This window comes from Liolophura sinensis, chromosome 10 (genome assembly GCF_032854445.1).
Source record: "Liolophura sinensis isolate JHLJ2023 chromosome 10, CUHK_Ljap_v2, whole genome shotgun sequence".
In the NCBI taxonomy this organism is placed as follows: domain Eukaryota; kingdom Metazoa; phylum Mollusca; class Polyplacophora; order Chitonida; family Chitonidae; genus Liolophura; species Liolophura sinensis.
In genome coordinates, this window is record NC_088304.1 from 5,594,840 (window position 1) to 5,616,175 (window position 21,336).

Consider the following 21,336-nt stretch of genomic DNA (forward strand, 5'->3'; position numbering starts at 1 on the left):
GGATGAGTTCATGCTTAACTATGAACTAGGATCAGGTTTGGGCTTTGGGTTGTTTTCATTCAGTTTTGACAAAATTATGGTTCTGTATAAAAAACACATATACTTTGTGTATTATTGTCAGAATCCACTTGTGTGACTACTGTAGCCACTTGTACACGGCTAATGGCCGTCACTGCCTCATTATGCTAAATCTCTGGTCTTGCCACAACCTCGGACCAGTGAGCTCAAAGGTTCAAATCCAGCTCTCGGCGGTTCACTTCTTTAACTAGGGTGATTTGTCATTTGCCTGGCCAAGGGTGATTTGTCATTTGCCTGGATAATGGTGGTCTGTCATTTGCCGTGCCAAGGATGGTGGTTTACTCTAGGCAAAGCAGAGTGTGGACTGTACTGAATGTGATGTTTTAAATATTAACTGATTCTTGTTTGTTACCTGTATTTGAGTTTGCATTTTTGTTTGATTTTGGATGTTATGAGTCATTCTTGTTTTAACATGGTTTTCGTTTTGATATAGCTGAAATGGTGTCAGTGTGGCATTAAATTTTCATCAGTCATTCATACATTCAAGCAATTTTGTATAACCAGATTAAATGTCCTCTCTATAAATTATCAAGCTTTCTATAAATTATCAAGCTTTCTATAGTGGCATTTCTAGATGTACAGTTAGAGATGTGCTATGATAAAACCATATCAGTCATGCTTGTGTCATGCACAGGAAGTTGATTATCTATCACTTGTGTGCTTAATGACCATAAATAGTGTCTGGGACTGGTGATTTGTTACCATTAAAATATGATGTTTATTCATTGTGTACATTTGCGCCATTTTCTGGTGCTTTGGAGGATGGGGTCAGTACCTTGGATAGAATTTCACAGTTTGAACTAAAATTCAGCATTTGATATATCACTGAAGTTTGTTTTGAAGGTTTAAATATTAGATTTTGGGAAGTAAAATTTGAGAAATTGATCTTTTGTTTTTTCCCTCTGTAGCATTCAGTACACCACAGAAGGCAAGAGTTTGGCCCCAAAACAATGCATTTTTAGAGGCAAATAAATGTCACATATTATTGATGGTGATAAATTTTTCCAGTAGAATATCATCTTATATCATCAAACTAACCTGAGAACACCTTTCCAAGATCAATAAAATTCTCAGAAGCAGGGAAAATGATCATTTTTTTGGGGGTGAAATTTTAAGTATTTTAATACGATACCTCGCATAAATCTGTGCTGTGATTTGTTTTCTCAGGTGAGTAGCTCCAGCGTTGGGAGCGTGTCCGGTCCTACGTCAGAGGAGCTGGAACATGTCCTCCGTGAGAAAGCCAAGCTAGAGGGCCAGCTGGAAATGCTGAGCCAGGAGGCAGAGACCGTCATGCAAGAACGTGCAGAACTCCAGGCTCTGGTAGCCTCACTAAAACTCAAGCTGAAATCTCAGGGCGACAGAACGACATTTGCAGAGAAGGAAGGCTTGCTGAGTGAAGTGAACAGTCTGAGGCAAAGCAGAGCAATGCTTGAAGAGGCACTACGAGAAACCCAGAAGCTTCTGGATGAAAAGAATGAAGAGGCAAGAGCCATTCAGGAAGAGCTGCAGGCAACCCAAGAAACCACAGACAAACTGCATAGTAAGATGAAGGAAATTCGAGATGAGCTTAAGGCTAAGGAGGTTACAATTCAGGCTCTGAAGAACAAAGTGGCCGAGCTTTATGTGGAGGTGCAGACTGCGCTACAGGCAAAAATGTCTGCTGATAATGACGCACGCTCGGCTAAAAATGACGTTGCGACATTAATTAATGCTAAGGAATGGTATCAGCAGCAGCTGCAACTCGCACACGAAGCACGCTCGCAAGTACAGAAGCAGCTGACAATTCTACAAGCAAATACTGTCTCTCACGGGAAGGTTATCGAGAGGCTGAAATCAGAAAATGGGCGGATTCGGCAGCAGTTGACGGCAGTACAGAGCCAAGCCCTGAAAGAGAAAGAAGCCTTGGCAAGGCATCTAGAAGCCATTGAGTCAGACATGCTTGATCGAGAAGCGGCTTTCCAGGAAATTTCACGGGAAAGATCCTTAATGGAAAACACGCTTCACTACAAAATGAATTCTGTGGAAGCAGAGACTTCTAAACTGTCAGAGCTGGTGGCCACTGTCGCGGATTTGGAGGTCCAGCTGGAAAAAGCGCAGAATGACCTCAAACGCAGACATGCACACATTTCAATTCTGGAGTCAGAACAGTCAGAACTGCTGAAACGGCTGAATCTATCTCAAGAGAACTTGTCAGAGAGAGATAAAATCATAGAAGATTTGGAGCAGAAACTGATAGAGGTCGAAGGCCGTCTGAAAGCATTCCAGCATGATGTTAGTTTGAAAGACAGTGAAATTTTAAAATTGAAAGAGGAGAAGGCAACAACTGAAATTGCTCTGCGGGCAGCATTGGAGGAAAAGAAAACAGTAGACAAAGCTTTGGAGTCTCTGAGAGGGGACATGGGTAAAGTGGAGAAAAGTTTCAGACAAATGAAGCAGGACTTGAGCAGTCGTTCAAGTGAGCTCCAGCGGACTCGAGACGAGAAAAGGCAGACACAGGAGGAGATGGAGAGACTGTCTACTCAGTTCAGGACACAGCAGCTGAGTTCTGAGTCGGCCATCAAGGACATTCAGGACAAAGGTCAGTTGGTGGAAGGTTTAATGAAGGAAAAACGTGATCTTGAGCTAACAGTGGAGAACATGAGGGTGGAGATGAGCAAACTTCAGTCTGTGTCTTCTTCCACAGAAAATGACGAGGAGAAAGTGCTGCTCAGGACTGAGCTAAATGCCGCTAAACAGGCTTTGTTTGATGTACAACAACAACTTCAGGTGGCTCAGGAACAAAAAGCACTGTCGTCTGCAGCTCCTGAATTCAGCTCAGGAGAAAGTGCTCCCGTTGGAAAAATGGATGAAAGTATTTTGCAAGAAAACGAAGAGTTAAAACGTAAGCTTAAGGACGTTCAAAGTAAAGGTCAAAAAGATTTTTTGAAGCAGAAGGCCCGAGCTACCAAGCTAAGCACTGACATGACCAAGTTACAACAGGAGCTGAAGGATCGTCAGGAGATGTTTGAGTCTAATGTGGGACAGCTGAGTGCAAAGTTGCGAGAGACCATTGGGGACAAAGAACGATTGGAAACTGAGCTTGAAATGCTTCACAGGAAGTTTGACCTAACTATGGTGGAACAGAAAGACCAGTTGCAAACAGAACTTCAGGTTAGTACAAATGTTGAATATTATAGTGTAAAATTTTGAATTTGAAAATCCTTCATATCCTGAATTAAATTTCTGCTTGAATGAGGGACCCATCCTCCCACAAAGTAGCTTGGGCCTAATCTGTGCAACCTGTTGGTCATTCTTGCCTTTACAACGACGACATATTTTTTTTTTCCTTTGTACTTTCTTCAAAAATTTAAGGCTTCCTCCCTGGCCGTACGTGGGAAGGTGACCTGCGGATGGTCATGGGTTTTCCTGGCTCTGCCTGGTTTCCTCCCACCATATGTGAAATATTCTTGAGTACAGCATAAAACACGAATCAAATAAGTAAATAAAAAAAAAAAAATCAGAAATTTGATATTATTTTAATATCTCAATCTGAATATGTTGTGATGATGTCAATATACAGTGTAGATACATCTAATGTTCATTTTGTTTCTCCAAAGTTTTTTAAACTTGATGTATAAATGTGTTGTGATGATACCTGCAGGAAACCCAAAGTGTGGCATGAATCATAAAGTAAACATTTGACCCTCCAAAAAGATAAAAAGTTTACAAACAATACAAATCTTATATAGAAAGAAATTGATTGAAGTCACAAGAACACAAAACAGGCATTTTATCTGCTTTGTGCTTTGAACATTTCAGACAATGGCTTCTGAGCTGGAGACTGCACAGCTCAGAAAACAGGAGCTGGAGTCAGCCCTGTTTGAACTGAAGAGAATCAAGGACCAGGAGATCGAGGAGTATAAGTCACAGTTATCTGCCCTTGAGGAGCAGCTTGTGCAAGAGAGACAGGAGAGGTCAGAGGGCACAAAGACAGAGGAGCTGAACAGAGATCTAGCGCTGGAGCTTGAGAAGGAAAGGGGCAGAGTAGCAGGTGAAGACTGCTGCACTTTTGTTTTCTTTTAACCCTCAGATGAAATTGTTTTTTTAATCTAGGTGACAAAATGGACGTATAACAGTCGTTTACCAGCTGTCAACCAAAATAGACATTCCAGATCAATAATTGCAAGTCTAATTCCGAAAACAATGTTCAGCACAAACCACCAAAAAACTAAGGCAGCATATGAAGTAAGAAATTAGGATGTATGCAAAGAGAAATAGTCAACATGCCGAAAACACGCAAGGAATGTCCAAATTATATACCATTCTAGTTTATAAGTTGTTGATCGTATAATATGTATCTCCATTGCGCTTTGATTGCAACTGTTCGTATATCCAGTGTGACGATCTAATTAGACACAATCATGAATTTCCAGAGATTCTGGACACTGTCCTCCTTTACTTACAAGGGAATTATGCTCATTATAAAACTTAAAGGATACATGAAACGCTTTGGTTTTATTCTTTAATGAGCAGATTATGATGTGTAATAACATATAACAGTACAAACAATTTTTTCAGCTTTTGCTTTTGGGGGTGGGGTGGGGTTGGGGGGTGGGGGTTAAAAGTGGCTTCTAAAGTTTTCTGAGGGTCCCAGTGGTCAGTTCAGAAATTAAGTATTTTGCATCGGTGACGTCAACGATGATTAAAAAGAGCTTTTGTGGGGTTTTGGTTGAATGGTGGCGGGGGTGTGGGGAACAGACCCAATGGGGGCTGGTGTAGGGGTGCGCAGGAGGCGCTAGTGGTCTGAAGAAGCCATGCGGTATCTGTGTACACCTTGCCCCACACTTTTGCAACCCGATTCACTGGGCTTGGGGCACTTCAGGGGTGTTCATTGAGTTCTGAAGAAGATCAACAATGATGCATAATATAGAGGGGTAATTAACATGTATATGCCCCCCCCCCCCTTCAAAATTGACATTATTTTAACAAGAATTCCTGGGCATAATATTCATCATTTGGCATATAAACATACTGAAATCTTTGTTCTAGAGTTCCTTGTCTTGTATCTTTAAGAAACTTTATAGATGGAAGGCGTTTGAAGGAGTAAATTTGACACAACAGTTTTTGCAGTAATAACTTGTGACTTTGGTTGAAATCATCACATACCACACAGGATCTGATGACGGACCGATACAAGGCCAGATATGTACACATACATACACAGTAAATAATGCAAATAAATGAGAGAACACTAATATAAATGGTGACATAAAACAGTGATCAGTGAGGTTTCTGCCTGACTGGCAGGCGTGTTACTAAAGCATAGAAAAATGCAAAATAAGGTGAGGACAGAGACAAAAATGAAGAGTGACAAAAAACAATGATAAGCAAGTTTCCCACTTGACAGGCCTAATTGATTGAATAATGCAAAATATGGACTGAACTACTGACCTTAGTTTTGTGCCCTTTCCTGTAGGTTTGTTACAAAGCCAGAACTCACTGAAGCAGCATGTGGGCACTCTGGAAGAAGCCCTGGCCAGGAGAGAGTCCTCCCTGGTGGATCTACATAACCACATGCAGGAGAGTGTCGCCGACAGGGAAAAGGCCGAACACGAGTACATTAGGAGGATCCAGACGCTCGAGGGAGGCCTGCAGAAGGAGCGCGAAGCCCATCGCGACGTCCGCAAAAAGGTCAGGATATCAGTGGTCAGCTACAGCTTTAAGCCAAGAGCTTTGTAAGGTACCAGAGATCGGTGGTTTTACTTTAGTTTCCTCCAGGAGCTCGTTTCCGCTGCCCATAACCCTGATCGCTGTGATACTGAATGAAAAGTAGTGTTAAAACACCAGTCAAGTAAACAAATAAATAAATAGAAAGGATCATCCATGTTGTGTAATCGGCCTGTCTGAGTAGGTCAGTCTTAGTGGGCCTGTGTGCATAGGTCAGTCTGAGTAGGTCAGACTGAGTAGGCCTGTCTGAGTAGGCCTGTCAGTAGGTCAGTCTGACTATGCCTATCTAGGTCAGGCTGAGTAGGTCAGTCTGAGTAGTCCTGTCTGAGTAGGTCATTCTTAGTAGGTCATTCTTAGTAGGCCTGTCTGAGTAGGCCTGTCAGTAGGTCAGTCTTACTAGGCCTATCTAGGTCAGGCTGAGTAGGTCAGGCTGAGTAGGTCAGCCTGAGTAGGTCTGTCTAAGAAAGCCAGTCTGAGTAGGCCAGTCCTTAGTAGGCCAGTCTTAGTAGGCCAGTCTGAGTGGGTCAGTCTGAGTAGGCCTGTCTGAGAAGGTCAGTCTGAGTATATCACACTGTTTTCTTAGAAGTGAAACATCCACCAATCAAGTAACTAAATAAATATAACAAGTTTTTCTCTTTCTCAGTGGATAGTTGTTGCTGTTTTATTGGCCACAATGGCCAATTTTGAGTTATTTGGGATGTGTGTACAAAATTGTAGTCAAATTGCTCTCGCTGCTTGTAAGGCCATGGTGACAATAACAATCAATGATCCTCCTGTAGCCATTTGCATGCATATGTCACAAGTGGCAAATTTTGTCAGGAACTTGCCAAAGGTCGTTAGTTTATTCCACAGGACATTTGGGGAAGTTCACCAGTAGCTTGTCAAATTTCTGTGGTTCCTCCACCCATAAAACAAGCAGCCATCATATACTGTAGTTCTTCAACCTTTTCTCTTGTTTGCTAGGTGTTTATTTTAGCATATTCTGAAGGCATTATTCTGTGTAGACTGGTAACATTGTACTTTTTGTGAAGCCCTGGAATTGACCAACCCAACCTGTGTAGATTTGTCTCCAAAATCAAATTTAAAATGTGCATAAAAATGGCCGAAAGTTGCTCTTTCATAGGTTTAAAGTTTGATTAAATAGGCTAAGTAAAAACTTTATGAACTTGGCATTTAACACCTATTAAATATATGAAGGTATTTCATGTCACTGGTAAAAGACTGAGATTTCTCTTGGCACTACATTTTACCTCAACTTATAAACGAGTCAAATTCTTGATTATGGCATTAAACATTAGATAAATAAATATGACATGCCTCCCATTAGAATGGATGTTGTAATAAAAGATTGGGTGGTTTAGGCCGGCAATAACAGGCATCACGGACTTTGATGGATTCAACCAACCAGGTACTCTATCTCAACAGATCGGACAAAAAATCACGGAGAGCAAACGTGTGCGCAGACAATACGACTCCATGAAAGTTGAGTATGAACAACTGCAACAAGATTACGAGCAGAAACAAAACGAGGTGCGTCATCTGCAAACGGAGTACGAGAATGTGCGACAGACGGAACTTTCACAGCGCACCTTGGTGGAGAGACTGCAGTCCGAGAAAGCGGTCATGCAGACGGAATGTGAGAGGCTGCAACGAGCCATGAAAGATTCAGAATCCAACAACCCTGTCTTCGCCAAACAGCTTGAGGTTTGGACATACTTCTTATAGACTTCAGTTTACTGAAAACCATATGTGAAATCGAATGCATATATTTTATGATGTTATTGATGTTAAATGCTAATGATGTGACTCCTCAAACTTTTGCCACTTTTGTGTTCTACGTTGGAAGAAATTCTTGTTCAGTGTGTACCACTAAACATAAGAGAGCTATTCAAAGATAAAAGGTTAAAGGTACAAAAAAGTTGATGACATCATTGACTCCAAACATTTCCCTGAATTTAAGTCAGTGAGAAAAGATGTATAGTAGGAAAATGCAAAGCAACTATTTGAAAGTTATAGTCTTTTAAATTAATATTATAAAATTGGAAAATTGGATCAAATATTAGTCATTTCTAAGACATTGCTGAAATATATTATCAAAGCAATATTGAATCATTTGCATTTTGTTTTCAAAACAAGGCCAAGGAATGTGTCTCAGTAAAGCCATTGATTCCAACATCAATAAATTGTTTCATTTCCTCTTGTTGTTTTTGTTTTTCAGACGTTGGAATGGCAGTTAAAGCAGAAGGATGCTGAGATTAGCTCCCTTCAGGACCAGGTGGCGCTGTCAGATCAGAGACACCTAGCAGATACAGAGAACATCAGCAAAGCTCTTTATGTAAGTCATTTACATTCAGTTTCAGTGTGAATTGTGGCTTTCAGATGAGGCAACAGTATGTGCAAAAATATTTCCCAAACCAGTGTTTGAGTTAGCCATCTCCTAAAAACATTATATGCTGAAATATACTCTTGACATGAATACTAACATATCTTTCTGAAATTTTCCATTCGAGAGACACATTTATTAAATAAATATATGTAATGAAGTTTAAATTGGATGATTGGTAGAAAATGGGGTAAGGTGCTCAACATATTTTTATATAAACTATTCTTTGACTGAAGTGTTGGAATTATAAATTTCCTTCTGCTGTTGGTCCATCTTCAGGCATCACAGTCAGAAGCTGAACTTCTGAGACAAGAGTTGATGACCTCAAAAAAAGAGAAGTATGACCTTCAGTCCAAAATGGCAGAACTAAGGGGTGCCCTGAAAGCAGCAATACAGCACTATAAGGTGAGTTCATTTTTGATGCAGGCATTCTTGAATAAGTAGCACATGTGGAATTTCTTCCTCAGTAAGGTCATGTCTGTGTAAAAGACTTCAAAATTGACTTTTCATTCCTGCCTGACTTGGCAGCCAGCATGAAGGGAATGACCCTGAACTTGTTAGTCTGGTGTCAGCATACTATGGCTGTTTGCAGTGTCATGTCTGGTGTCTGCTGGCTGTGGATGGCTGGGGTGTCATGTCTGGCGTCAGCATACTGTGGCTACGTGCAGTGTCATGCCTGTTGTCTGTTGTCTACTGTGGTTGGGTTGGGTGTGGTGTCTCGTGTCAGCATGTTTGGTGTCTGGTGTCCGTGGATGTTTGGGGTATCATGTCTGGTGTCAGTTTGCTGTGGATGGTTGGGGTGTCACGTTTGGTGTCAGCAGCACGGCCGAAGTGATGTTGCACCATGAATATGTGATTTTTGTGTTACAGAGAGAAAGTGTCATGATAATATGATAGTGATAATACATTGATATTACCAAAGTGATGTTGAGATGTTTTAATTCTCATACAAACAAATAAATTGTTCGTTTTTATGTTGTAGTTGAACCAAAAACTTGGCAAGTCTTTCCACCAGAAGAACGGGCCAGAATCAGGGGAGGGGGAGCAGAGCCTAGAGGCCAGTGACCTCGGTGGATTTGATGTGGAGACATATGAGAAGTTACTGGAAGAAACGGCTGCCAAGGCCTTAAACAGCAAGTAAGTTCAGCATCATGTTGGGTGGTGGGTGAGGAAAGGGCTAGGGGATTTGATGTGGGGAAAAAAGTGACTGGCAAAGATGATTGTCAAGGTCTTAAACAGCAAGTAAGCATAGTATAGAAACAGTATTGCTGTGGTTTTAGACACATTCCAATTCAGGTATCTCCTCCTCCTCAAATCACTTTAGAGTATGTTTTTTTCCCCAAAAATTGCCTCTTAGTTCAGGGTTATTCCTTCCAAAATTTGAAATTACTTACCTGCAGTGATGTGACCATAAAATGACTGAGCTTTTCAGCACTCATCACTTGGAGGGGTTAAGTAATGGTATTCTTCGTTAACCCTTTTGAACCAAGGTATTAGCTCTTTTTCATAGGGTATCCTTCATATCATTTTAAAGTTTCCACCTGTTTCATCTTGGGACTTAAGTAGCACTTTGAACACCTATCAATCAACTGACTATCCAGATTGAAGATCTAAGCCTTGTGTTTTATGGTGTCCTGAAATCTATTTTTTGTCCCCAGGCCTCTGGATGACCTTCACTCTTGTCTCAGCTCCCTGAGATTTCAGATCTCTGGTCTTCAGAAGCAGGTGGATGATCATACTGTGGCAGTCCACACTTCATCACAGTCATGGAGGTAAAATATAACATTATGCTTGCCCTGACAATTTGCGTAAAATTTCTTTCTTTTCAGAAATTTGGAATATCTTTGAAAGAAGAGACCACAGATTATATAATGTGGGTTATTTAGGCACAGCAGATGCAATAATATAAATATTGTATTGAGGCTGTGGGATGTGTCATGTTATGAAAGAGATACTGTAAACAGGATGTTGTGTCACTCACACCCACACATATCTGATTAAAGGCAAAACACAGTTCAGATGTCGTGGACAGAAACTGCTGCATTCTCGGGTTATAGAAATAACTCGTACCTGATTGATTAAAATGGATAACACGTCGGCACTTTTGATTTGTTTTTCTGTGTACGCGATTTTATTTACTATGAACGCAATATCTGTTAGGTAACATCAAAGAAATAAAAACCATGGTTTTTAAACTTCATGTGGTATACTCTATCCATACATACATACATTTTGTCTAGTGTTGTCTTTTCTTTCAAATTCAAGAAATTCATTTTCTTGAAATCTTGAAATGGTTTTCTTAAAGAGGCTGTATTAGATATTTTTCAATTTTGGCAAAACTATCAATCAGAGTAATTCTAATCAAATGTTTGGTATTATTTTTAAAAAAGCCCAAATAATTACCTTTCACAAAATACAAGCCTGTACAAATGTTACCTTCCCAAATGGATAGTAAAGACCCTAAAACCTGTTCATGACCTTTTCAAACTTCAGAATAATTTTAGTCTGATATTTACTGAAACGAAATAAATAAAATGAATTTTCCATGGTAAAAATGGATTTTATTAGCCAGTATGGACCAGTTGTTGTAAAGATATACATGTAATCAAACTGGAAAAATGATATTTTTAATTCACATAAAATTAGTTCCCGTGATTATGTAAATGAATGTGACTCATACTTCTGGGAGCATGCATGTTGATGTAGACTGACACACCTTAAAAATGCAAAACATAGAATTTAGTGAAATTTTATTTATAAATCAAGCTAAAATAAACATTAAGAGAAAAATAGCATTTGTACATGTAAGTGGTCAAGACATACTTTGGTCAGGGCAGTATTCTTTTGTGGTTTGTCGACTGATAAACCTGTATGCTGTTATTAAAAACACCTTTCAGTTCAAATGTCTGCTCATCAGTCGTGTGTTTCCAAGTGTTTCTGTATATCATTTTTGACCTGTAAATTTAGATTTCATGGGTTTCTCTATTGTACAGAATTGTGGAAGATCAAGTGAAGGAGTTGAGAGATGTGATCAGGACGGTTTGTGGTACTAATACCAGCTCAACAACGACAACAGTAACAACACAGGCTTCTGTAGAAGACGAGGACGGTGTCGAGGATGCAACTGAAGCAGTTAAGGGAGATAACTCACTCTGTCACTCAGGACAGCCTGGGATGATTGATGTGTAACTTCTCCCACTGTTCACGGACTACTTTTTGATGGATGGGTCACAGGTCATTAGAGGCTTTAATTTATTTTGAACAGAGTTACATTTCTATGCACATTTTAAGATGCTGTTGGTCATTTTTTCAACATATGACTTAGCTTCATGCATTTCGTTTCTTCAATTTCGATATTGTCAGAACATCGGTCATTAGGCTTACAATTCTAAAGAGGCTCTTTTAAAGATCACAAGTAGGTGCAATATTTCTCCTCTTGAAGGCAAAAACCTGATATAAGATTATCACCTCTACGTACGTTCTATAGATTTTGCATGTATTCATACTATATGTCTTATTTTCCATAATATTGGTACCAGAATATTTTTCTTGAGGGATTGTTGAATATTGTAAATACATATATGTGTGTCATATGTATGGGGCTGTTAGACTTGTAACTTGTTACTACGTGTATTTATCTGGTATGATTATTACAGTAGTTTATCATTAGGAATGATATGAAATGTATTTGTCAGCTACACCGTGAAATCTACATACTATTCGTTTTATTGTCTGTTTGGTTAATTCGTTAAGGGAACTAAAGAGCGACAAAAGAATCACCAGAGAGAGGAAATAAAACCAACTGAAATACCTACGTATACTGTACCTTGAATTTATGAAGTTTACTTCCACGGGTAGCTATCTTGTCATTAACCCAAAGCATCTAGATCTTTTTGGTGGTCATTTTTTTTTCATGAGAAGAAATTTTGTCACAGAAAATTGAATTAGACAGAATTTTCTGTCTTTTTTTATGATTTCACTGTTTAATATGCCTCTTTCATGTACATTAGCATGAAGAACCAGTGTAAATGGTGTTTGAATCTTTAACTGCAAACATTGTGTGGGGATTTTGTTTCAAAAAATCACTTGGCGCCACCAGTGTACTGTTGAACTTGCAGAAGACACAGTAGACACAGTTCTCATATATGCCTCATACTCATACATGCATTCAATATGTTATTCCTTGGTGCTTGCAAACTTTAATTCAGCGTGATGTGTAGATTATTGCTGGTGTAGTGTAATTTTGAATGATGCGTTTGTATCTGTGGATTCGTAGGACTATTGTGCGCACCACATGGGTCCTCTTATTTTCAGTAGTCATTTTAAATGAGGTCAAGAGAAGTACAGGCTGTTCTTTAGTAAGAATATTTTTTCACTTGAGGGGTCTTGGTAGTGTTTTCAGACATTTGAGTGCAGAGTTGTTCTGTAGGAATATTCCACTGGTTTATGGTTTCCTGGTGGTATTGCTCGTCAACAGTGTTCTAGTAATATTACACTAGTACACGTTTCTCTGGTAATATTACAGTAGTACACATTTCTCTGGCAGTACATGTTTCTCTGGTAATATTACAGTAGTACACTTTTCTCTGGTAATAATACAGTAGTACACGTTTCTCTGGCAATATTTCATTAGCTCAAGGCTCTCTGGTAATATTTTATTAGCTCAAGGCTCTCTGTTAATGTTACATTAGTTCAAGGCTCTCTGCTAATGTTACATTAGTTCAAGGCTCTCTGGTAATGTTACATTGGTTCAAGGTTGTCCGGTAATATTAATCTAGTGTATTGGTTCCTCGTAGTATTGCACTGGTTTATGGTTTTCTTGCAGTGTGAAACTAGTAAAAAATTTTCCTTGGAGTTTTGATGTTTTGGGTTTAAAAATGACTTAGGGGTATGGATAAAGGCTGTTAAAGTACTAAAGGGATACCTCTTACCTCAATGGTTAAGTATCAACATACTTGATTAAGGTGTTGGGGGGATTTACTGATTGTTGAATGCTTGCAACACAAGCTGTAAGGCCTTATTTAAAATCACAGATGGCAGGGCTGTCATGTCTAATTGCATTGTTTTATGGTAGTTCCTCATAAAAAGTAACATTTTACTATTTGCCAAAAAATCTTGCATCTACGTTTGGCCCTGTTTACAATAGGCATTGTTATGGGCTACATGTACATGTAGATACTCCCATTTTTTTTTTAATTTCAGAAGGTAAAAGGGATTTTGGCTGGTAGTATATGTGCATATACATATACAAGCTCTCATTAGCACATGGTGGTAAAAGTGGTAAATGTCATCAAAGTGGTAAATGTCATCAAAGTGGTAAATGTCATCAAAGTGGTAAAAGTGCTGCCTCATTTGTATAAGGTGGTATGTAAAATCCTGCCAAGTCAGAACAAGAAGTGCTGGTTTGCTAACGGTTTCTTTACCAATGTGCTCTTGTCATGGGTTGCTTGTCATTTTGGAAGAGACGTTAATCAGTAATATACCTGTGACCACTTGACAACCATCACACCACCATCACTTCTCTGTTTTTGCTCTCTTTTTACACCCACAGTTGCTGGTATGCTTCCATTTCACTTCTCATATCCTTTATCATTTTTAGATCAAACTATCTCTCCACGGGACCATATCACCTTTGTCTCTTAAAGCAATAATAAATGTTTGATCTATACCTTTATATGTGATGGGGAAAGCAAAGAAAGCTCTAATTGCATTTGGTAATTAGAATAATTTTGAATGTCTGCACTGAGAGTGTGTCCTTTTTGTGAGGGCTGTGTGTAGAGGTCATAAGTTTTTAGACACATGCATATAAATCACCCAATGTAAGTTTTTAGGCACATGCATGTAAATCAGCCAATTTTTGCTGCAGACGCTACGCATGCTAAGATACTCTATGTTAAGTTATTTTGTGTCGTACAAATTTCTTATTTTTGTAGATGTAATACACCTATTTTAGTTCAAGATTATTTTGTACTGTACAACTTTCTCTCATGGTAGCCCAGCTGAGTGAATTTATGTTGCGTATTTACTTCTTTATGTGTCACAGGAAAAAAAATTTATCACTAGAGATCACTGGCAGAGGTGCAGGTGGCAGAAAAACCATTGTGAATTCTCAAATGTCCTCATGATCTTGCAAAAAAAAAGAAACAAACTTTGAATTCCAAGAACATTCTTTCAGAAAATGAGCAACGTTTATCTTAGTTTGTATTATTTAACCTTATTTTCTTTAAAACACTTTCCCAAATGAACCGGGTGCGTAGGGATTTTTTTATTTAGCTCATGCAATGTAGCATTTTTCCTACTTATGCTAGGAGGCTACAGCCACTCATACTTTCACCTTGGTGTACACACAGTATTCTGTGTTTACGGATGTTAGGATTCAAGATTTTTGGGCAGGGAAAAGGTCATTGCTGCGGAATTACATTTATTAGGAGAGGTATGTTGGATCTCATGCATCCGTGCACAAATTTCTGTACCCTTTTCAGGTATTTACAAAACTTACAGATGAAAAGAAAATACTATCAAATTAATGATCAGCTCTAAAGGCTCTCGCCAAAATCAGTGCCGTCGTAAAAGTGAAATGTTTTTTTCAGTACGGCTTAAAACACCAGTCAAATAAGGAAATAAAGTAGTACTGTGCATCACCTTTGATCACTCCTGGTTTGAAACCAGCAGGTGTATTGCTTGTTGATAAGGTTGCTGACTTCTGAGATCACAAGTTCAAAACCCGGTGTTTTCTCAGCTAATTTTTGTCACTATAGAACCTGTGCTTAACCCCAGAAGCATCAAGTAATGATAATAATGTTACTTTAATATTTTTCACAATGCCAACCACCAGTCTGCTCCTAGTTTTAGTCTACAACTTCTCAGCAGTGACAGAATAGTGTTTAAGATGTTCACCATATACTGCTAGGCCAAAAGGTTGAGAGCTATCAAGGGAAAAAAAAAGGAGATGAATATTAGTAAGAACTGTGACTGAATTTGAGCATTAAATAAAGATAATGGTTAGAATCCCAAACAAACCAATATCATAGACAAGATAGATGCTGTCAAATTATGGCCTGGAATGTTTTGGGAGCAGCCATTTAGTGAGTTGTTGACCGCTCATTGGTCCAAGCTCTCTAAACACACTTCAGGTAAACCAGAACTGTAATATCCCAGTTCTAAAAACAGGAAACCGGGTGATTGGGATGGATTCAGTATGATTGGACAAAAGTAAGCAGTCCATGTACAACTCTCTGGTATACACATGCTTCACAAGTTAATATTTCAAAACCAGTTTTTGTCTTCATTGCTGCTCATACAAAGACCCTTTTTGTAGCAAACAGTAAGCAGTGTTCTTTGATAATGCATAAAACAGAATTGTATTTTCCTGTAATACCTGTGATAATCAGCAGCTTGCCAATCAGAAGTTAAATGGCTGTAGTAATATTTGATTGTAGTATCAGGTCTGGGTTGAGCAAAGTCAAGCTTCATTCTGTTTTATTGGTATATTTTTCATATCTTCTTGCATAATCAAATATTTTATTAAATAAAATATCAGTATATAATGCGTATATGTTCTGTTTCTTCTTTAAACTATGTGAGGTGGAAAAAAAATGCATGGAATAGGTACAGTGATATATGGCAAATGACCTAAAAAGGTACAGTAATATATGGTAAATCAAAGTTTTCACAATTTGCCTGATTCTGCGAGCGCTGTTGATCTTACAAAGATGGTTTAAGGTTTGCTTGGAATGTAGGATGATATCCTGTTGGAAACCCTTAAGGTTTACATGTAAGGTAGGATGATCTATTGGAAACCCGTAAGGTTTTCTTGGAAGGTAGGACAATATCCTATTGGAAACCCTTAAGGTTTTCTTGGAAGGTAGGACAATATCCTATTGGAAACCCTTAAGGTTATCTTGGAAGGTAGGATGATATCCTGTTGGAAACCCTTAAGGTTTTCTTGAAAGGTAGGACGATATCCTATTGGAAACCCTTAAGGTTTTCTTGGAAGGTAGGACGATATCCTATTGGAAACCCTTAAGGTTATCTTGGAAGGTAGGACAATATCCTATTGGAAACCCTTAAGGTTATCTTGGAAGGTAGGATGATATCCTATTGGAAACCCTTAAGGTTATCTTGGAAGGTAGGATCATATCCTATTGGAAACCCTTAAGGTTTTCTTGGAAGGTAGGATGATATCCTATTGGAAACCCTTAAGGTTTTCTTGGAAGGTAGAACGATATCCTATTGGAAACCCTTCAGGCTTGCTTGGAATGTAGGATCTTATCCTATTGGAAACCCTTAAGGTTTTCTTGGAAGGTAGGACGATATCCTGTTGGAAACCCGTAAGGTTTTCTTGGAAGGTAGGACGATATCCTATTAGAAACCCTTAAGGTTATCTTGGAAAGTAGGACGATATCCTATTGGAAACCCTTAAGGTTATCTTGGAAGGTAGGATGATATCCTATTGGAAACCCGTAAGGTTTTCTTGGAAGGTAGGACGATATCCTATTGGAAACCCTTCAGGTTTTCTTGGAAGGTAGGACGATATCCTATTGGAAACCCTTAAGGTTATCTTGGAAGGTAGGACGGTATCCTATTGGAAACCAGTAGGGTTTTCTTGGAAGGTAGGACGATATCCTATTGGAAACCCTTAAGGTTTTCTTGGAAGGTAGGATGATATCCTATTGGAAACCCTTAAGGTTATCTTGGAAGGTAGGACGATATCCTATTGGAAACCCTTAAGGTTATCTTGGAAGGTAGGATGATATCCTATTGGAAACCCTTAAGGTTTTCTTGGAAGGTAGGACGATATCCTATTTGCCTGATTCTGCGAGCGCTGTTGATCTTACAAAGATGGTTTAAGGTTTGCTTGGAATGTAGGATGATATCCTGTTGGAAACCCTTAAGGTTTACATGTAAGGTAGGATGATCTATTGGAAACCCGTAAGGTTTTCTTGGAAGGTAGGACAATATCCTATTGGAAACCCTTAAGGTTTTCTTGGAAGGTAGGACAATATCCTATTGGAAACCCTTAAGGTTATCTTGGAAGGTAGGATGATATCCTGTTGGAAACCCTTAAGGTTTTCTTGAAAGGTAGGACGATATCCTATTGGAAACCCTTAAGGTTTTCTTGGAAGGTAGGACGATATCCTATTGGAAACCCTTAAGGTTATCTTGGAAGGTAGGACGATATCCTATTGGAAACCCTTAAGGTTATCTTGGAAGGTAGGATGATATCCTATTGGAAACCCTTAAGGTTATCTTGGAAGGTAGGATGATATCCTATTGGAAACCCTTAAGGTTTTCTTGGAAGGTAGGATGATATCCTATTGGAAACCCTTAAGGTTTTCTTGGAAGGTAGAACGATATCCTATTGGAAACCCTTAAGGCTTGCTTGGAATGTAGGATCTTATCCTATTGGAAACCCTTAAGGTTTTCTTGGAAGGTAGGACGATATCCTGTTGGAAACCCGTAAGGTTTTCTTGGAAGGTAGGACGATATCCTATTAGAAACCCTTAAGGTTATCTTGGAAAGTAGGACGATATCCTATTGGAAACCCTTAAGGTTATCTTGGAAGGTAGGATGATATCCTATTGGAAACCCGTAAGGTTTTCTTGGAAGGTAGGACGATATCCTATTGGAAACCCTTCAGGTTTTCTTGGAAGGTAGGACGATATCCTATTGGAAACCCTTAAGGTTATCTTGGAAGGTAGGACGGTATCCTATTGGAAACCAGTAGGGTTTTCTTGGAAGGTAGGACGATATCCTATTGGAAACCCTTAAGGTTTTCTTGGAAGGTAGGATGATATCCTATTGGAAACCCTTAAGGTTATCTTGGAAGGTAGGACGATATCCTATTGGAAACCCTTAAGGTTATCTTGGAAGGTAGGACGATATCCTATTGGAAACCCGTAAGGTTTTCTTGGAAGGTAGGACGATATCCTATTGGAAACCCGTAAGGTTTTCTTGGAATGTAGGACGTTATCCTATTGGAAACCCTTAAGGTTTTCTTGGAAGGTAGGACGATATCCTATTGGAAACCCTTAAGGTTTTCTTGGAAGGTAGGACGATATCCTATTGGAAACCCTTAAGGTTATCTTGGAAGGTAGGACGATATCCTATTGGAAACTCTTAAGGTTTTCTTGGAAGGTAGGACGATATCCTATTGGAAATGGGTATCAGCACCAGAAGTACCGTAATACTCTATGATATTATTTGCCTCTAAAAATTCCCATTTATGGGTGAAATATTATACCGTGTTATGTATCATGTTACAAAGCTGCAAAGACAGTATCTTGTATTTAAGAATGATTTTTTTCATTGTTGCTTAATAATGCCACACAAGAATTTTTCACGTATATGCGTGATAGCCATTTTTTTACGAGTTAAAAAAAACGAACAAGTGCACAGCCTGGAGTAAACCACCAACCTTGACCAGGTACCTGACAAATCAGCAAGAGATGCAGTAGGGGTGCACAGCCCGGGGTAAACCACCAACCTAGACCAGGTACCTGACAAATCAGCAAGAGATGCAGTAGGGGTGCACAGCCCGGGGTAAACCACCAACCTAGACCAGGTACCTGACAAATCAGCAAGAGATGCAGTAGGGGTGCACAGCCCGGGGTAAACCACCAACCTTGACCAGGTACCTGACAAATCAGCAAGAGATGCAGTATGGGTGCACAGCCCGGGGTAAACCACCAACCTTGACCAGGTACCTGACAAATCAGCAAGAGATGCAGTAGGGGTGCATAGCCTGGGGTAAACCACCAACCTTGACCAGGTACCTGACAAATCAGCAAGAGATGCAGTAGGGGTGCACAGCCCGGGGTAAACCACCAACCTTGACCAGGTACCTGACAAATCAGCAAAGGATGCAGTAGGGGTTTCTGTTGCAACTTGATAATGGAATATCTTACCAAGTGAGTAAGTTACAGTTACAGGTTGAGGTGTTCAAGCTAGATGATCAACCCAGTTGAGGCAGTCTTTTGTTGCAAAGCAACCGAGGTGACAAAAAACAACCATGACTGGGTGATTATATATCTTGGACACAGAACCCAAAGCTGGTAACTGACTTACATAGTGGTGTCTAACTGACTTACAGTGGTGTCTAATTGACTTACATAGTAGTGTCTAAATGACTTACATAGCGGTTTCATTGTTTGGCAAGAGTCTAACATATATATTTCACTAATATATTAGCCACACTGATGTTGTCTTATACAAAGCTCTTACACTTCTGCCATGACAGATTACATAGGTTTGCCACTGTATTACCATTTTTGTTGGCTTAAAAAAAATTAGTAAGTTTAAAGTTTAAATGCACCTAATAAGTTAACTCATGTCAGCCTCAAAGTTTGGGAACAAGCCAGATTAACCATGTTATCTGGTAATTCATGAATTCTACATGTGTGTTAACATTACAATTGTCTATAAATCAACATCACTAAGTAGGAATGAGCAAGGACTACACAGATTCTACGAAAATGATTTGGGAGATAAATGTTCTTGGTCAAACAAAATGTGGGCAGTTAGTATGCGAAGTCAATATGCTACAGTCAATGAGTTTAGGTGGGGATGCATTGATGTGTGATACAATTATACGTACATCTGAACCTGGTTGCCATAGTAACTGATGTGAAAGAAAGAATATGCCCAGCACTTCACAATAGCACATCAAGAAAGGTTCACAACACATACAAAATTTTGTCTAAATAAACTTTTTATTTTCAATAAAACCAAATATACATACCTGTACAAACAATTCAGTAGTTTAAATAAAATGACTGACATGCGTATACAGTGAAAACAACATATCATAACTGACAACATGTCTCAAGGTCATCAACCCAAGGTCATGTCCTCAAGAGGAATTCATGACTGGGATTCAAATGGCTTGGGTTTGCTTTGAACAATGTGTTCCCGAGATAACACTGTGACATATTTCTACCACCATATCAGAGTATATAACAGACAACTTTTATTCCCTTGATAATGTGATATGTTTCTAACAATGAATTAGTGTCTTTAACAAACAAATTGGTAACTGTTAGCTCTAAATTATTTCAGCTGAGCACAGCAAACAAATAAGAAAAACATGTCACATGTACATTTCAAACAGACCTGTCGAAAGTACGTCAGGCCACTGTAAGGGCTACTGAGCCCAAGTCACAATTACAAGTACAACTTGCTTCTGTCTATGTTTACCAGTATTGAACTGAAAATTGTTTAGAAAATCATGATGTGTAAAGTGGACATCCATTGGTGGATTTCTTTGGAAACTTCGATTAAAAAATATCTTATGGGGAGGGATTCTCAAAGCACCTTTTCCTCCTCGGGACAAACAGACTAAAAAGTTAAATGCTAAAACCAGACCTATCACAGACACATTGGGAACAACTCCATAAATTTTGTCAAACCTTAAAAAACAGGAAAATCATTAAAAAAATCATGAGACTGGACAAAATAAAAAGGTGGATGTTCAGGTTTGTATTCAATTCCACTGATTTTTAAATTTTTCGCGTGTATATTAAAACAAAATAAAATTGGTGTTGTCTAAGGTAGGGATAAATACAGTGAACAACCATAAAACATCAGGTAAACTGTTTGGAAAAGGGCCACTCATGTTTATGGTCCAGACAGGTGAACAACCATAAAACATCAGGTAAACTGTATGGAAAAGGGCCACTCATGTTTATGGTCCAGACAGGTGAACAACCATAAAACATCAGGTAAACTGTTTGGAAAAGGGCCACTCATGTTTATGGTCCAGACAGGTGAACAACCATAAAACATCAGGTAAACTGTTTGGAAAAGGGCCACTCATGTTTATGGTCCAGACAGGTGAACAACCATAAAACATCAGGTAAACTGTATGGAAAAGGGCCACTCATGTTTATGGTCCAGACAGGTGAACAACCATAAAATATCACGTAAACTGTTTGGAAAAAGGCCATTCATGTTTAAGGTCCAGACAGGTGAACAACCACAAAACATTAAGTAAGCTGTTTGGAAAAGGGCCACCCATGTTTATGGTCCAGACAGGTGAACAACCATAAAACATCAGGTAAACTGTTTGGAAAAGGGCCACTCATGTTTATGGTCCAGACAGGTGAACAACCATAAAACATCAGGTAAACTGTATGGAAAAGGGCCACTCATGTTTAAGGTCCAGACAGGTG

The 21,336-nt window shown here is 39.1% G+C and overlaps 1 protein-coding gene across 1 annotated transcript in view; it reads left to right on the forward strand.

The window, feature by feature from the left end:
* The window catches only part of LOC135476449 (golgin subfamily A member 3-like), a 37,718-nt gene extending 25,513 nt beyond the window's left edge, over positions 1 to 12,205 (forward strand). Inside the window, exons 9-17 of the mRNA XM_064756478.1 lie at positions 1,195 to 3,228; positions 3,877 to 4,108; positions 5,534 to 5,748; positions 7,210 to 7,488; positions 8,003 to 8,119; positions 8,447 to 8,572; positions 9,150 to 9,304; positions 9,826 to 9,939; positions 11,161 to 12,205. Coding sequence (XP_064612548.1) covers positions 1,195 to 3,228; positions 3,877 to 4,108; positions 5,534 to 5,748; positions 7,210 to 7,488; positions 8,003 to 8,119; positions 8,447 to 8,572; positions 9,150 to 9,304; positions 9,826 to 9,939; positions 11,161 to 11,356 — 3,468 coding nt within the window. The 3' untranslated portion in view covers positions 11,357 to 12,205. The remainder of the gene's footprint in view (positions 1 to 1,194; positions 3,229 to 3,876; positions 4,109 to 5,533; positions 5,749 to 7,209; positions 7,489 to 8,002; positions 8,120 to 8,446; positions 8,573 to 9,149; positions 9,305 to 9,825; positions 9,940 to 11,160) is intronic.
* Positions 12,206 to 21,336: the final 9,131 nt, after the last annotated feature.